This window comes from Xiphophorus couchianus, chromosome 2 (genome assembly GCF_001444195.1).
Source record: "Xiphophorus couchianus chromosome 2, X_couchianus-1.0, whole genome shotgun sequence".
Taxonomy (NCBI): Eukaryota; Metazoa; Chordata; class Actinopteri; order Cyprinodontiformes; family Poeciliidae; genus Xiphophorus; species Xiphophorus couchianus.
In genome coordinates, this window is record NC_040229.1 from 10,743,826 (window position 1) to 10,761,321 (window position 17,496).

At 39.0% G+C, this 17,496-nt stretch overlaps 1 protein-coding gene across 8 annotated transcripts in view; it reads right to left on the bottom strand.

Moving 5' to 3' along the window:
• Positions 1 to 263: 263 nt before the first annotated feature.
• tjp1b (tight junction protein 1b) overlaps positions 264 to 17,496 on the bottom strand; it is a 99,078-nt gene continuing 81,845 nt past the window's right edge. For 4 of the 8 annotated variants that reach the window (XM_028005179.1, XM_028005170.1, XM_028005206.1 and 1 more), the window contains 8 exons: positions 16,203 to 17,063; positions 13,999 to 14,090; positions 12,522 to 12,737; positions 11,511 to 11,647; positions 9,482 to 9,953; positions 8,528 to 8,745; positions 6,781 to 6,924; positions 264 to 1,971 (listed from right to left, as the gene is read on the bottom strand). In XM_028005179.1, the coding sequence (XP_027860980.1) occupies positions 1,877 to 1,971; positions 6,781 to 6,924; positions 8,528 to 8,745; positions 9,482 to 9,953; positions 11,511 to 11,647; positions 12,522 to 12,737; positions 13,999 to 14,090; positions 16,203 to 17,063 (2,235 nt within the window). In that variant the 3' untranslated portion in view covers positions 264 to 1,876. The remainder of the gene's footprint in view (positions 1,972 to 6,780; positions 6,925 to 8,527; positions 8,746 to 9,481; positions 9,954 to 11,510; positions 11,648 to 12,521; positions 12,738 to 13,998; positions 14,091 to 16,202; positions 17,064 to 17,496) is intronic. The other 4 variants (XM_028005224.1, XM_028005187.1, XM_028005233.1 and 1 more) reach the window with 2 other exon arrangements.

Sequence of the window (17,496 nt, forward strand, 5' to 3'; positions counted from 1 at the left end):
GACTCGTTAAAGCTGACAAGCTTAAAAAAACAAATCTGAATATTTCACAGAAGAGCTAAAAACAGAAGATTTTAATACAGAAATGTGATCCAGATATAGTAAGGGAAAGTTTATAGAATGTGAGTAGAAAGTTGAGTGGAAGAAAAATTAGCTACAATTGTAATATTCCTTATTTTAATAAGAAAGTTTCACTTGTTAAATATAATTACTGAAATAAACTACATTCTGGAGATGTGCATAAAAACACTAGAATAAAACAACCCTTTAATTTATAAATGAATTTATTTAGTAATACAGTGGTATACTTAGAAATGTGTTGCAAAGAAAAAAGAACCAAAACTGAACAGAAATAAAAATCAAAATAAATAAAAAGAATGTCGGCCACACGGGAAAATAAAACTAGAGTTGGTTTGAAGCTGTGTTATCATATCAAAAGAAAAATAGTACTGATGTGCCATAATAAATCGTCTATTAGTACAAAAATACATTTCAGGGCACACAATACCGCATCCAGTATCACAAATAAAAGAAGGGACCACTCTTCAAAGCAGCCCCTCTCAAGTACATCTTTTTAAAATCAGTTAAACCAAGCACTTCTCTAGTTTGTAAATAAGAATAAAAAGTTTTCTGACAGTTAAAAATGCCTTAAGTAGTGTATCTGTCTGTGTGTATATGTTGGTAGAAAAGTTGGACTTATCACTGCGTATGTCAGTTCCAAGGCTCAGGGGTATAACCAGAATATAAACATAACCAATGTAACCACTTCTTCCTCTCTTTTTTTTAAACAAACCATTTTCTCTTTTATACAAAATAACAAAGATGTACAAAAGGTAATTTACAGAGAACCAAGGCCATATGCTAGCAGTATGTACAGCCACGTCTTTTAAACATCTTCCAGCTTTGTGTATTTCCTCAGATTTCATATGCATAGCAGTAAAAGAAAGCATACCGTTTTTTTTTTTTTAAATCGTCAGCCCCAATTATTCTGTGTGCTAAATCCAAGAGAAATGCAGAAACGCGTTGTTTTTTTTTGTTTTTCCCTCTGCGCGGATAATCGTTACAACTCAAGGATCCGATGTTTTTGAAGGTTTTCACTGAAAAGTTAATATGCAGATAAGGCATCACTGCTTGCAGTGTAACGATGGGGTTTCATGTGTTGAACTTAGTTGTTAGCAGGCTTCTGGACCTGAGTCGTAGCACATGCATAGATCTCTAGACAGCAGGAGTTTCTGGAAAATCAAGTCAGTATATTTATCTACGGCAAAACTTTTTCTTCTTTTTTTCCCCCTACAAAAAAAAATAACAAAAGAAAGAAAAATTAAACGGCAGATTAAATCAGAGAGCGCTCAGTTTCCAAACAAACGGGGAATCTGATGCTAATGCTTAATACTTTCATTATTTTCCTACGTCTTCCTTCGTGAAGTCCTCGGAGATCCTTCGCAAAAACAAAAGTTTTGCTTATCTAAATTTAGCTGTTTGTGTGTTTTTTCTCTTCCTCGTCTTTACAGCACACAAAATCTTGTTTTTTTCTTCTTCTTCTTTGTCGCACCACTGCAACCTTTTACAAAAAATGAGCTAAAATGTCAAAATGAGATTATCCAGTCCTGTAGCACTGGTCATGCATTGCAACTTCAGTTCCTTAGATTAAATAACTTTTTTTTTTCTTTTTGCAAGCCTTGAAAGCACCAAATACCAAAAAATGAAAAAAAAAAAAAAAAAGAAAGAAAAATGAACAAAAGTCCGGCCTCCTCCGGCTCGCTTTTGTGTGAGCGTTTCTCTGCTTTTTAAAGTTTTGGGGCACAGTAAACAACGTGAGAGGAAGGAGTTCATACCCGACCGTTCAGCACATTCGTTAACAGGCCAGCTGTCGCCGTCTTCAGAAGTGGTCAATGAGCACAGACACGCAGTTTGCACCCACCAGGTAGTTCGGATCTCCAGGGAGAGATTTGTTCTGCCAGGTTTTAGGATCACCTGCAGGGAAAAACACAGCCGGAGTCAGAGGCACAGGACGACAAAATGAAACAGAGGTGATTGTCTAAATAAACTTATTCTGATAACCTTAAAGTTTGTAATGCTGCTTTGGCTAATAATGAAATAAAATCTGGCTTAAAATGTAATAAAACATCATTAAAATAGCAATATGTGATAATTGATGCAAAACAAAATAAATCTTTGATTGTATTTTTGCCTTTAAATGACATTTATGTCAATACTGTACAACGGCATATTACATGAATTGTATGCAGAAAAAAAGGGAGGAAATCGCCACCAAAAAATATCAGAAATTTTGAGATTAAATCTCAGAAATTTTTTAGATTAAATTAAAGGAAAAAATGGGAAATTTATGAGTTTGGAAAATTTTGCTAGAAAAAAACCGAAAACTCTGAGGTTAATCTCAGGGGGAAAAAAAACTTTGAAATTTTCAGAATTTCTAAAGTTGAAAATTTTCTACAAGAAACTGAAGTTTTTAGATTAATTTCAAACATTTTCTAGAAAGAAAATCTTGGAAGTTTCTGACTTTGGAAAGTTGAAAATTTGCAAGACAAAAAATCTGAAATTTTGAGGCTAATCTCAGAAATCTTTGAGGACTGCAACTAATGATTATTTTAGTAATCGATTATTGTGACGATTTACTGCTTAATCAGATTACAAAATTGGCAATTTTTTTTTTTACTGAACCACAATACTGGAAATGCATAAAAAGATGCAGATAAACAAATAATTTCCTTTTTAGATGATAAAAATAAACATTTTAAGGCCTACAATGCAATGAAATAGCATTCCTTTAGTTTATGCTCCAACATGTGCAGTAAAAAAAACACTTAATATTAAAACAGTGCAGGGCTGATCTGTTGACTATTTTTTGGATTAACAGATTAATAACTGTAAAGCAAAATGTTCTTACATTTTTTTTTTTTACAGACTTTGAACAGGGTGAAGCTAAAACTGCCACTTGAGTTTGGGTAGAATATGCTTACAAAGTTAGTTTTTTAAAAATCTTAAATGCAAAATGTTTATAATATTTGTACTGTTTTGGCTTAATTTCTGCTCTAAGTATATTGTTCTTTCAGCAAATGGCCCTTTTTTGAGTCTGTATATTCCAGTTAACGATTAATCAATTACTAAATTAGATGAGGGTTTTTTGAGTAATCGATTAATCGTGATTAATCGTTTCAGCCCTAGTGGGTGATTGCCTATTTACAGATCACCTAGTTTATTAAAATCTGATTTCTTCAGCAACCTAAGGAGCATATTAGATGTAAAAATGTTTTGAACACTCAGCCACCCCTGCAGACGGAGAGAAATCCGAGGCGACTGTTAATTTCCTCAGACTGAAAAAGGTCCGAGAACAAGCAGCGTTATTGTCAGAGGCATCACAAAGGAAACCTCTGTAACTGGGTCGGGCCGATACTGAGGTTTTCGGCTTCAGAGCCGCAGCAGAACACTGAAAAACACGAGTTTGGACCGAATGACGCTGACCAACACGTTTATGAAAGATGGCGGGGGGAGAATTGTAATCTGGGACCAAATCTGGTGCCAAGAAAAATCAGGAGTTTGTAAACGTTCGCCACTGTGAAATTCAAGCACTTTTCAAGGATTTTTAAGGTCAGTTTTGAAACTTAAGTAGAGTTATCCTGGTGGGTTCTGTGGTCATTTAGAGGAACTTCTACAAATTTGACATTATCAAGTGTTCCTTAAAAGTCATGCATAATAAATAAAAATATGTTGTTTTTGCCAAGCAGTTAAGATATTAGACTGATGAATTGCTTCTCCAGAAAGATTTTTGGATTGTATTGAAAAGGGGCATCAGCATTGAGTTGTGATACTGAGACAACATCTGACTCCGTAACCATGGAAACAGGGGATTGTCTTTACAACCCGGCTGATTAACATCTCTATAGCACAAATAATGCCAGAGGAGTTAAAAGTTCAAACCATGTCTTCCATCGATCATAACGTTCTCTAATGAAACGGCCAGACAGAAATGAAAGAAGTGGCAAAAGCAAACGAGGCAGATTAGCAGTGATGGTCTCATTCACGACACACTATCGTGAATTATATCATCTCTGCTGCCCAGAAACTGAGCTGCTAGCATCTCATGACAGTCTTCAGTCAGAGGCTTCTTCAAATTTGTTGCAAAACTGACTGCTACTGGAGATCTTTTATGCCCACACCATCACCACCAACAACGGCTTTAATTTCCTTTTGGGATAAATAAATTAGTTTTACATTTAATTAATTTTCTTAATGAACACTTTTTTAATGTTTATTTGATAAAACGTGTAAAAATATGTACAAGTATCAGTGACCTGCGATCAGGGGAGGGAGGTGAGGCAGAGAAAAATATATTGATCAAATAATTTATATTGCTTTTTTCACCCTGTAGTTTGTACTATAAAGTACCTATTTTTCATTTAACCATTACTTTTTCTTCAAAATCGCTGAATTTTTGCATTTTCCCATTCAAATGCTCAGAAGCGCAGCTGGTGAGGCAGCAGGAAGCTGAGCCTCATCTGGGATTGATCAACCTCTCACTAACTGCAGTGGCTGCCACTCTATGAGAGCATGCTCCTCCTGTCTGTACGCCACCAATAAAATTGCTAAAAAACATTTAATGTATGAACAGATTTTCCATAGTTTAGCATATGTATATAATGTACAGTGTTTTTTTGTCACCAGCTGTGTGTGTAACGTGTTTCGTGTGCTGAGGAGCGATCAGAAACCTCAGAGAACAGATTCGAGGTGAGGCAGGCAGTTCTCCTGCCTCATGGCAGGGGGCGCTCATGATCCCAGACATTGTGACTCCACAACTGCAGAGTAAGAAACAGTAACAGCGAGCTAGCCATGGAGCTAGGCATACAGTAAAGTGCAGCGATATATTTACAGTTTTCTCCTCTTACCACAGCAATCACTTATTAATAATCGCAAAATAAACATTAAGCCTAAAACCATGTTACTGCAACAAACTGAATGTTCTGCTCTTTGTGTGAGAAATATTTGAGTGTTTTTTGGGGGCGTTGTTGTCAGTTGCTATGGCAACGAGTCTGCGAGTAGCTGCACTGATACAGAGGGAGAGAAAGACGTTTTTCCCGTTACTGTGGAGCACAGCACTAAATTAATAATATCTACATGACCAAGTTTCATTGAATTAGTGGGATTATTCTACGGCGGCAGCGCGGCTATGCATGACATGTAGAAGAATTGTCTTTTTGCCCTCCAACGTTGTCCGCATGCGCAGAATTTCCTCATGTAAACAATAACATGCAGGGGGTCTATATTTGTAAATCAGATTATGATTAAGTCAGTACCTCGCCAGCTATGAACCTCACGTCACTGACAAGTACAGTACAAACCAAAAGTTTGGACACACCTTTCAATTCAATGAGTTTCATTTATTTTCATGACTATTGACATTGCAGATTCACACTGAAGGCATCAAAACTATGAATAACACATGTGGAAATTTGCACTAAACAAAAAAGTGTAAAACAACTGAAAATACCCCTTATATTCTAGTTTCTTCAAAGTAGCAACCTTTTGCTGTGATTACTGCTTTGCACACACTCTGCATTTTCTTGATGAGCTTCAAGAGGTCGTCACCTGAAATGGTTTTCACTTCATAGGTCAACCTGCCCTGTCAGGTTAATAAGTGGGATTTCTTGCCTTATAAATAGTCATGAAAATAAAGAAACCCCATTGAATTAGAAGGTGTGTCCAAACTTTTGGTCTGTACTGTATATATTTGATATAAACAAACAAAAAGAAAGGAGATCAGAATACGTGGAAGCGCTGATTCACCCACAACAGATTATTAATTTCTGTCTTCATCAGGGCTGGGTGTTACGGATTAAAAATAAAATCAGATTTTTCACACCAGATCCAAGTTTAATCATTTTTTTGTCACTTTCATTTTTAAAAAAAAGAAATGACAAACAACATAAAAAATATATTTTCTATGGTCCCTTCTTTGAGTTAAATGACGCAGCATTAGGACCATGCTATGGGAATTTTTATTTAATAATGAGAATATATTCAGAATACAGACAAAATTTTACCAGAACATTAGAGGATTAGGGGGAAAAATCTTCTATTGGGTTATCAAGACCAGCTCATTTTATGCGGTTCTTAGACACTTAGATTAGTTTGTATAATAATTTGAAGCTGATGTTATGTCATAAAATATTACCTTATCTGTAAAACCGATAAAGTATAACTTCACAAGATGTTCAAGATCCCTCATTTTAATTTTTTGCTATTTTTTGTGTGGGACTTTTTGTAAAATTACTCCTTAATTCTCCTATAATTGCTACTTTATTCTGGTAATATTGAGTTTATTCTCACATTATTTCAACTTCATTGTCGTAGGATTTTTTAAAATCTTATTATTACGACTGTATAATTATATAAATCTTAGCCTGGACTTAATATTTCGTCGTAGCGTTGATCTGAATTCAAAGTCAAAAAACAAGCTAGTCAAACAAGATGGCAGCTCTGACATCACTCTGAACTGTGGAAACCCATTGGTGACAAAAATACAGATTTTCCAAAAATGTTATCCTCAAATATCGAAGAGTTTTACTAATTGGTAAAATCGATTTATCGCCCAGTCCTATTATTCACAGATGAATTTTTCAGCATTTTCTACACAGATTAGATTTATAAAAATTAAATAAGGGGCATAAGGAAAGCTAAAGAGTCCAGATTATCGTTTCTGGATCTCCATGTTTCATCAAAGCCAGCCCACAGACCCCAAAAGGACAGAGAGAGAGGACAGCATACCCGACGAGGAGTCGGAGGATTTTAGAGCAAAAGACCAACCATCAGGGGTCATAGACGCACAGTGAGGTAAGCGCAGCTCCACCGGCTTCAGGAACTTGAGTCCGTGAGGGCCACACATCACCAGCGGACTTAGCAGCGTTTCTCCTGCACAGAAACACGACAGGATTTAAATTCCTCCAACTAAGCAGAGAGGAATTTAGCAATGGAAACGGATTAGCCTTTAACTAATGAAGCATACCGAAGAGTCTGGGGGCAAAAGTCAACGTTAACTGACTGGACAGCTTGATAAATGAACACGACACTAAGGCAGTTTTAAATCATCTATGAATCAGGCCTATAGCTAAAAACATATTTTGCAAACCAAACAATCATCTTATGGAAGCTCACAGGGAAAGATTTCCATGTTGATTTACCCTTCCAACAATCTTAAAGACGTCCTGATCAACAGGACGCATCTTAAAGGTGACCTATTGTGCTTCCTTGAACAGGTTAGGGTAGGTTTATAGACGATATAAAACATGATTTTTAAATTTTTTGCACAAAATCATCCTTAGATAATCAGATTGAGATCTTTCAGGGCCTCTTGTCACTTTAAATCCAAATAAGCTTCTGATGGCCACGCCTCCCAACTCAACGTTTACATTCACTTGTAAAAATGGCTGCAAACAAATACGCAATTATACAACTATACATCTCTGAAAAGCAGGAGTGGAGCCTCCTGCACAACCAACGAGAATCCAGCAAGTGGTTTCTGGGTGGTGAGTCAACAACAAAACTTTTCCAGCAGCCATTGTACACACTGCAAAAACACAAAATCATACCAAGTATTTTTGGTCAACTTTCTAATGCAAATATCTTAGTACACAAGCACAAAACTAACGTACATGTAACTTTTCAGCAAGATGTAAGGAACGTCTTCTAAGTACATAATTTCTAAAACGTTCTAGTTCCACTGGCAGATTATTTCACTTATACCAAACTTTTTTCTCATGTCAGAAGTGGAATAATCTGCCAATGGACGTAGTGCTTTTCCATCAATATTAAGGAATTATTGACAATTTTTCTTTATTATTTTACTTTTAACTTAGTTTTGTCTTATTTCAAGTGTACAAAGACATTTGCATTAGAAACTAAACCAAAAATACTTGGTAAGATTTTGTGATTTTGCAGTGCAGCACACAGCAGCGGTAAACCGGCTGACTAAACGTGCTGGAACTCTGCCAGGGTTGCTAGGTAACGGGGCTGGAACTCTGCCGGGGTTGCTAGGTAACGGGGCTGGAACTCTGCCGAGGTTGCTAGGTAACGGGGCTGGGCTCAGCTGGGGTTACTAGGTAATGGCGTCCTGCCTGTTGAATATGACTCAACAATCAGGAGATTTTTGAGATGGCTCATTTTACCGGGCACCAAAACACGTTAACTTATTATCAAAATAATTCAAGGTGTTTTTTTTTAGTGCTTGGGTTGTTTTTATAAGCAGTAGAAATCCAAATGGAGGTACAAAGATGTTCAAAATGTCAATTTTACATAGTAGGTCCCTTAATATATCAGCAGAAGCTCAGGCCTAAACAACCTTTTTTGTTTTTTTTCATATGAAATCCAGCCAAAGTAGCAGAACTAAACTTGACATTTAAAAAGGCTCCACTAATTACTATCCAAAGCTCACAAGCACTTTGTCTTCCAAGGATTTTCTTGGAGGCTGTAAGTCATTCTCTGACATAATCGGGGTAGGGAGGAGCCGAGCGCTGACCTTTCTCCTTGTCGAGGGGCGGCAGGATGCTGTTGTCCCTGCACACCTTGAAGTAAATCTCCTGCTCCACGCTCTCGGGGATGGCGCCCTGGGGAATGATGATGCTGACGCCCGTCTCGATGGAGCTCAGGACCCCTCCGTTGCTGTTGAAGATGCCACGGGCGGTGGCGACCACTGTGTGCCCTTCGTCCTCATCGTCGTCGTCCAAGGCGCTGGGGCTGAGGCGGACAAGTCGTAAGGGATCATCAGTCAGAGAGGAAGGTAGAACAAACCTTAAGTGAAAAGTAGCTGAGTTTCCGTCACGAAACGGACAAAAATAAATCCATCAAGGTTTATTTGTGTAGCACATTTCAGCAGCAAGGCGGTTCAAGGTGTTCAAATCATAACAACTGAAAATGAAAGTGCAGTCCAATAGGTTCACAAGTTGAGCTCTAACTTTTTTTTTACGTCCAGCATGTAGCATGGCTAGCACCATGCTAGCGCTAGCCTTGATGCTATGATTTAAATTTTAGCTAGCTTCAGGTTTTTACCTAGGTTTAGCTTTTACATGGATTTTTTCACTCTGCCTGGGTTATGTGAGCATGCTAGTGCTAACCTATATGCAATCATTAGTATTTTAGCTTGTTAGCTGTTGTGACCTTTGAATTTAGCTTTGTAAGCACTGTTCTGCACTGATTTCTAATACTGTTTGGAAGAGATTTTTATATTTTCACCAAAAACATTCAGCATACAGCATTCACACTGCATTTTCACAGGAAGTGGAGACGTTCTAGTTTGTCTGTGTTTTAAAAATGAAATGTTGTCAGTTAATTCAGCACCGTTTTTCTGTATCGGATCGGTATCGGTCGATACTAATCCTTATATCGGTATCGGAAGTGAAAAATGGAGACGCGGTGAGTGTGGCGTCTCTTCCTGCTGCTCGGTGATTTCCCTCTGAGCGCTCTGCTGCCTTACCTTACAGGGATGGCCTTGGGAATGGTGTTGATGTTATTGTGCTGGTATTTGGGCCTGTTGTCCATGGTGCGCGTGAAGGTGTCCAGGCCACTGTCGTGGTCGAGGGGCTGCGGCGACAGCTGAGGTTTCACTGAGGCGTTGCTCACCACCCCCGGCTTGCTAAGAAGGTCCGTTTTCACCTGCGTGTCGTTCGGCAGCAGGTTGTGGTTGAACTTTGGGCTGTCGAACTTGCGCTCGAAGGGCCGGGCCGTGCTGGTGTAAGGCTTGGGGACATAGCGGTTGTAGCTGGTCGAAGGCGGAGCGCCCAGGGTTTTCGGCAGCGGCAAGTCGGTGCCGTTGACGGGGACTTTGTCAGGGAGGCCTCTGGGTGGCAGGTAGCCGCCTGGTGTGGATTCGTCCCTGCTAGTCGGCCTGAGAGCTGCCGGGTCAGGTTTAGGATTTGGGGAGCTCAGTGGTTCAGGGATGGAATTGGCTGGAAAGAAAGAAAAGAGACAAAATCTTTACATATTGACTTACAGTTTAAAACTAGGACTAAAACGATTAATCCGATTAATCTATTATTGAAATAATTGTCAACTAATTTAGGAATCTGGAGTATGCAGCCTCAAAAAACTTGATTTGCTGAAATAACATATTAAGGGCAACAATTCAGCCAAAATTATACAGAGAATACATACATTTAGCATTTAAAATCAATTTTAATTATTTGTGCAGCACATTTCAGCAACAAGGCATTTCGAAGTGCTTTACATCATAAAAACACAAAAATACAAAGTCATAGAACAAACAGTCAACGATTGAGAAAACCAGTAAACATTACTTTTTTTTTTTCCCCATTTTACACATAAAACATGTTGGTCAATGTTTCATAGGTAATGCCAACCAGGTGGGTTTTTAATCTAGATTTGAAAGAACTCAGTGTTTTGCAGATTTCTGGAAGTTTTGCAGATTTATGGTATGTATAGAAATTGAATGTCTGGAGAAAAACCTTCTTTGTATGTAAACATGTTTTAGCCAAAACTCTTCAAGTGGCGCAGATTTAGTTCAAATTCTGGTTCAAATTCTGTAAATTAACAAACAAAACCCAATCTAATTCAGCAGCTTCTGCTGTCTGATTATTAATCGGTTATTCAAAAAAACGCATCAATAAGCAGCCCTACACTGATTAATAGACTCTGTATTAATGGCAGAGCTGAAGTATTTTTTAGCTGCAGATTAATCCTTTGTTACAAATGATCAAAGGAATGCAGTTATTGCATTTTAGGCAATAAAATGTGTGTTTTCTTAGTTAAAAAATACATTTTTTGTGTATTTTTAATTGTTCAATAAAAAATGTGCAGAATGTACCCATTTTTTAAGTCAATTAATAATCTAAATAAATAAAATTACTGATTACTAAAATAATTGCTAGCTCCATCTGGAGTGAAAAAATACTTGGAACATATGAAGAGCTCAGCCCTTTCTGCTTGACTTATCAATACATATTAGGACTGATCTATTGATAAATTTGTGAACAAACTGATTTATAACTGGAAAGCAAAAGTTGCTTAATATAAATCTGAACCGGGTAAAAATATTTACAGACAAAGAAAGTTAAAGTGCTAAAGTGTGTTTTAATTTTTCACAACTGTCTATTGGCATTAAGAAAAATGGATCTGCAAACCGCTGAAGGTCATCAATGAGGCTGGCGATGATCATAAATGTGAAGCAGACCATCTAACACAGATTAAATAAAGGTTTAGCTTTACTTTCATCCAATTAGATTCAGATTTCAAGAATTGTTTTAATCTTCTACTGGGTTTTGGTCAAAATGTCTAAATTTAAATCATTTCAATGAGGATCAGACACAAAATGTCATTATTGAGAGTTTTGTTTGAAGTATTTATGCAGGAAACCATTTTAGGGATTTTTAAATGTAAAAAAAAACATATTTTAGAGGCATAACAATTATGATTTAAAGTGCAAGGCAAGAACTAGGAGATCCCAGAGGAGAATAAAATGATTATTTGGGATTATTTCTATAACTTACCGTCACCAGGGCTCAGTTTGGACAAGGTGTTGGGTGGAATGGCTGGAGCTGGGGGTCCGTACTGAGTGGAGGGACTGATTTGGGCCAAAGGTTCGTATCTTTTCTCCACTGGGCTCACCTTCTCCACAGACTCAACCCTTCAAAAAATAACACAGTAAATAGAACAACAATCAATGTGACTGAAGGACTTATATCAGTGTTTCCGGCAGTAAAATTCAAGGAAGGTTTTCAAACTATTCCAGCTCCATAGACTGGAGATAACAAAAAAATCAACAGAAATAAACAAAAAGAGACATTTTCAATTCATTATTATATGATATAATTTATTACTACAATTGATATGATCTGATGGTGGTATTCTGCATTTTGAAGCAGGAAAAGGGTAAACTAAACCAAAACAAAATTATGTTTAGTTTCCGACTGGTCTGAGAACAACACTAATTAACCAAACAAATTGCTAATTTCAGTTAAGTTGTTTAAAGTGTAAATAATAAGATTATCAACGAGTTTCTGAGTCATTAGAAATAATAAATATTGATAACACTGAAACAATCAAAACAAATTGGAAGGTAAATGACCTTCCTGCTCAAATTAAATGCTTAAAGACGATAAACAAAGTTACAAAAAATATTCTTAAAAAATGTTCCTCTTATGTTTACTGGTATTTAACAAAAATAAATAATTTTGGTAACTTTAACGGACCTGAAATAAGAAAAGTTTAGTCCAATTTAACTTCAGACAATGAGGGATTTTTTTCTTCTTTTTATTAGGTGGATAAAAATCTCTGGTTTCAACTGCTTGAAGCCTGCAAAGTTGAAGGCTTTTAATCAAGCGTCAGATTGAACTTTATTACCAAACTGTGCTGTTTGAATATGAAGAACTTTCAAGGACTTTATACAGAAATCAAGCTCTTAATTAAGTTAATTAAAATTTAAGCCTTTTCCAGGATTTCAACTCAGTTCTGAGCACTGGGAACCAGCTGTGCTGCTGGTGCAGGGTGTGCCGTCTGACCTGTTGTAAGGGTAGGACAGCTGGGCAGGCTTGGACAGGTCGTGAAACCGGTTGATACCCGGACTGGGTTGGCCCATTGCCTTGCTGTCGAAGCTGCGCCGGTCGAAGTAGGACAGCTGCTTCCTGTAGTACTCCTCATCATCATCTGGGTCATAGTGGTTGGAGCGCACTACATCATCCAGAGGCTTCGAATGAGGCTTTTGTGGCTCAGGAGCCCTGAAGACAAAAGAGGAAAAAACGTGTAAAAAATTTTTTTAAAAATCTTTTTTTTACACGTTCACAAGCAGACTGTGTGTCACTTCAGTCTGCTTGGGAAACCAGGAGGCCTCAGCTGAAACGCCAGACACAATAACAAATACTGTTGGATGATAAATCGTCCCCGCAGTTATCGCGATACACGATAACATTGTTGCTTTGAGATGATTTTCATGTCATATAATGGAATAATAATGCAGGAATACATTCTCAAAAATGAATAAACTTTAAATTCTAATGAACATTTAACCTTGGAACTGGAATACATTTAAAATAAAGAAAGAAAACAATAAATAAAATTAATGATGAAGTTTCTGTAAACAAAACTGTCCTTTAAAAAATGGTCTGGTTGAGACCAAAACACCAAACTGAAGACGTTTATCATCAAGAGAAAAATGATAAATCATGCAAATGTTTTTATTTATCATGTGATTAATTGATTTATTGCAACAGGCCTATTTAGTTGTAAATAAGTAAATAACAGATTTTGAGAACCTCCGACACAAACTATCTCAATCCAAGTTGCAACGTTGTGATTACAGAAATTAATGCAAATTCACTCAGTTATCAAATTTTACTGGTGCCACCTTCACCAGTAATCGCAACTTTTCCACAAATCTGACCAATCACCTTAACATTAGTTGAATTTCCTTCTTTTATAACCAATCACCTTCTCTCTTTCCTAATTTAACTTACTTTTTCCAAACTTGCAAGACGAAAGCATGTGTGACGCCAAAAAACAACATTTGCCTTTTTCTTTCTTTTCCAAAAACAATTTTGAGATATTCTGTAGGATTTCTTTCTGCTGACAGTAAAGACAAATCCTACAGAAAATCTCAACTGTGATTCATGTTAACTTGAATGACAGATATTTAATTCTTCTTTTTGACTTTGACAACTCATCAGGATATGATTTGAGTTGTATTAGTTGCCATTTTAAGAAGGTATGTGAAAATGTTGTAAAAATCCTGTTTATTTTTTTTGAAATTCCAACTTTTGTTGTAAAATGGCAAAAATAAGCTTAAAAAAGGTAACTTTTTGAAAAAGCTGCCGCAAAATCAGTAATTTTAGGCTGCAAGAATAAAATAAAACAAACATTTCAACACCCTGGAGGGGCCCACTAATGGGCAAAAACTTTGACCACTGAGTGGTGCACAAGCAACAACATCTCACCTTAAATCCTTTGCATTTTCCTTTTGTTCTGAGGAAACAGACTGCTCACCTATAGGTGGACTTCTCCTGCTCCAGGTTGCTCAGGGAGTTGGCTTTTGGGACCGGGGGAGGAGCATTCACAGGTTTAGGAACATCTGCAGGCTGGAGAACAAAAACAAATCCTGATTCAGTGATTTCTCCCTCTGGTGAGCAAGTTTTCCTCCATATGGACGGTGAACTTACACAGATACATCCAAAAACATTCTTTATGAAATCAATCAATCCCTCCCTCCCTCCCTCTCGGGTCGTGGGGGTAACAGCTTCAGAAGGGAGGCCCAGCCTTCCCTCTCCCCAGCCACTTGTTCCAGCTCCTCCGGGGGAGTCCCAAGGCGTTCCCAGGCCAGCCGAGAGACATAGTCCCTCCAGCGTGTCCTGGGTCTTCCCCGGGGCCTCCTCCCGGTGGGACGTGCCCGGAGCACCCCACCAGGGAGGCGTCCAGGAGGCATCCTGGCCAGATGCCCGAGCCTCAACTGGCTCCTCTCGATGGGAAGGAGCAGCGGCTCTACTCTGAGTCTACCTCGGAGGCTACCCTCTTGTTCACCGGGGTAAACCCCAACGTACAGGCGTCGAGATGGGGAGCAACAAGTATGCCCACTCCTGCCCGATGCCTCTCACCTTGGGCAACTCCATAGTGGAAGTATGTCCAGCCCCTCTCAAGGAGACTGGTTCCAGAACCAGAGCCATGCGTCGAGGTGAGGCCGACTATTTCTAGCCGGAACCTCTCGACCTCACACACTAGCTCCGGCTCCTTCCCCACCAGAGAGGTGGCATTCCACGTCCCAAGAGCCAGCTTCTGCAGCCGAGGATCAGACCGCCAGGGTCCCCTCTCTTGGCCGCCACACACTGCACCTGACCCCTTTGGCCCCTCTCATAGGTGGTGGGCCCATGGGAGGGGGGACCCATGTCTCCTCTTCGGGCTAAGCCCGGCCACCAGGCGCTCGTTATCATGCCCCTCCTCCAGGCCTGGCTCCAGAGTGGGGCCCCGGTGACCCACGTCTGGGCGAGGGAACACCAAGTCAAAAGTTTTCATTCATCATAGGGGTCTTCAGGCTGCGCTTTGTCTGGGCCCTCACCTAGGACCTGTCTGCCTTGGGTGACCCTACCAGGGGCATGAAGCCCCAGACAGCATAGCTCCTAGGATCGTTGGGACACTCAAACCCCTCCACCACAATAAGGTGGCAGCCCAAGGAGAGGCTTTATAAAACCTACATGCTTAATTTCATTAAACATTTTTAAAGTTCTGTTAGCTATTACACTTTGCTTGTTTGAGAAGAACAATTATTCTAGGAACCAACAAAACAGCTTCTTATCAGGAACTAAAAATACTAAAAGCAAAAATTAATTAGGGCAGCAACTAACAATTATTAATCAATTAATCTGAAAATTTTTCATTTCACATTTAAATAATTGAGTAATCGCAATTAATTGTTTCAGCACTAACGTTGATCAATTAAATCTTGTTTTTTGAAGTTTGTATACAAAAATTTTAATAGATTAAGGATCATTTTGTTGCCACAGCCAGTTAAAAGTGACCCATTTAAGTGTCATGTAGGTCTGCAACTAGTAATTATTTTAGTAATCTATAATTCAAATGTAAAATTGGCACATGCTACAGTTTTAAATTTGTCCACATTTTAGTCTTTTTTATACAATATTAGAAATACATTAAAAGATGCAAATAAATATTTACATTCTTTTTTAAATAAGAAATGGATTTAATTTCCAAGCATTTAGTAAATCTGAACAAGCTGAAACCACTTCAGCAGTTTTGGTTAAAACATATTTACAGAGAGATGTTTATATCTTAAATGAAAATGTATATTTATTTTATATAGTGTTGGCTATTTATTGCTCTGATTATGTTGTTCTTTCAGAAAATGACATTTTTGAGTCTGCATTCCCTATTAAACGTTGACTCAATTACAAAATTAGTTGCTTAGTTAGAAATTTAGCAAAATTAGGATAATTTTGTGGGCTCAACCATTAAAAATAAAATAAAATCACCCACTAAATTGTCATTATTTGCGATTAATCTGATTAATCGTTTCAGTCTTTATGAGGAACATACCCTGAGCACTGAAGACTCTCTCTTTAGCCAGAAACTGAGCAAAATTAGGATCATTTCGCTGCCTCAACCAGTTAAAAATCACCCACTAAAGTGTCATTATTTGCGATTAATCTGATTAATCGTGTCAGCCTGCATAAGGAACATACCCTGAGCACAGAAGACTCTCCCTCTTTAGCTCTGTCCATAGAAACTGAGCGTTTATTCTCAAACATCTTGACTCTGTTGAGGACTGATTGCGGTTTCATGGCCGGATCTTCATCCAGGTCTTCCCGTGGGGGAGGAGGAAGAGGTTTGGAGGTCGGAGTGACAGCTGGCTCTCCTGGTGAAGGCAGGGCATCTGGTTTTGGAGGGGGGACGGCGGCGGGCTCGGAGTTCATGATCGGCTCGTGTATCCCTGGCTTGTAACCTCGGTTTGGAAGCCCAGACATGTAGGCGGGCCTCAGACCAGAGTCACCGTAGTAGTGCTTTGGAGGCTCTGGTGAGCGAGGGGAGTTAATGGGAAAGCTGCGGGTTTCTGCCTCATACGGAGATCGGGCTTCGTAGCTAGCAGGAGGTGGGGGAGGGGGCTCGTCATACCGAATGGGCCCGGGCTTACTGTGCCGCGCTCTGCTGTCGTAGCCCACCGCCGGGGCCTCGTCGTAGCGTGGCTGAGGCGGGCTGTACTCCCTCCCCGGCCCGCCCTCGTAGGGGGAGCGAGGACTGTAGCCCATTGGTTGCTGGTGGCCCGGCTGGTACCCGGCGGGCTGTGAGGACGAGGTCTGCTGGTCGTATGGGGGCCACTGTTCGCTGTAATGAGGCACACGGTTGTCGTAGAGCAGATGAGAGTCAGAGTTGTGAGGCTTTGGTTCTGCGTAGCCCCCTCCGTCGTATCCATAAGGCGGGTGGTCGTATTCGCGGTATGGCTGTTTGTCCTGAAACGACGGCTGGTGACTGTAGCTCAGAGACTGCTTCAGACCGTGGTTGATCCGCACTGGGTCCTCCATGTTGTACAGATCTTTCTTGTACGTCTGTAAAGAAATGGCAATAATTAAGTTTATTTGTAGGATATCATTAGTGAAGATATCCAGTTAAGGAAAAGTTATTTCTCCTAAAACACCAGAAGAAATTCCTAATAAAAGTGCCATGTGAAAATATTCACACTCTTGAACTTCTTCAGATTTTGTTCTGTTACAGCCACAATCGCAAGTGTATTTTATTTCAATCATGTGTTATTAAGACAAAGATACCAAACTGTGGAAACAGATGGGTTTCCACTGGCTGTAAAATTGCACAAATTGGAACGGAAACACACCAATCAAAAATATATATTTTTTCTTTTTTAGGTAAAATGTTGTTCAGCCGCATCAAAATTTGTGTATTTCACAAAACTTGCATCACACGAGTCATGTGATCAACAACCGGATGTTACTACTGGCAGAAAATACGAAGAACATGACCAGA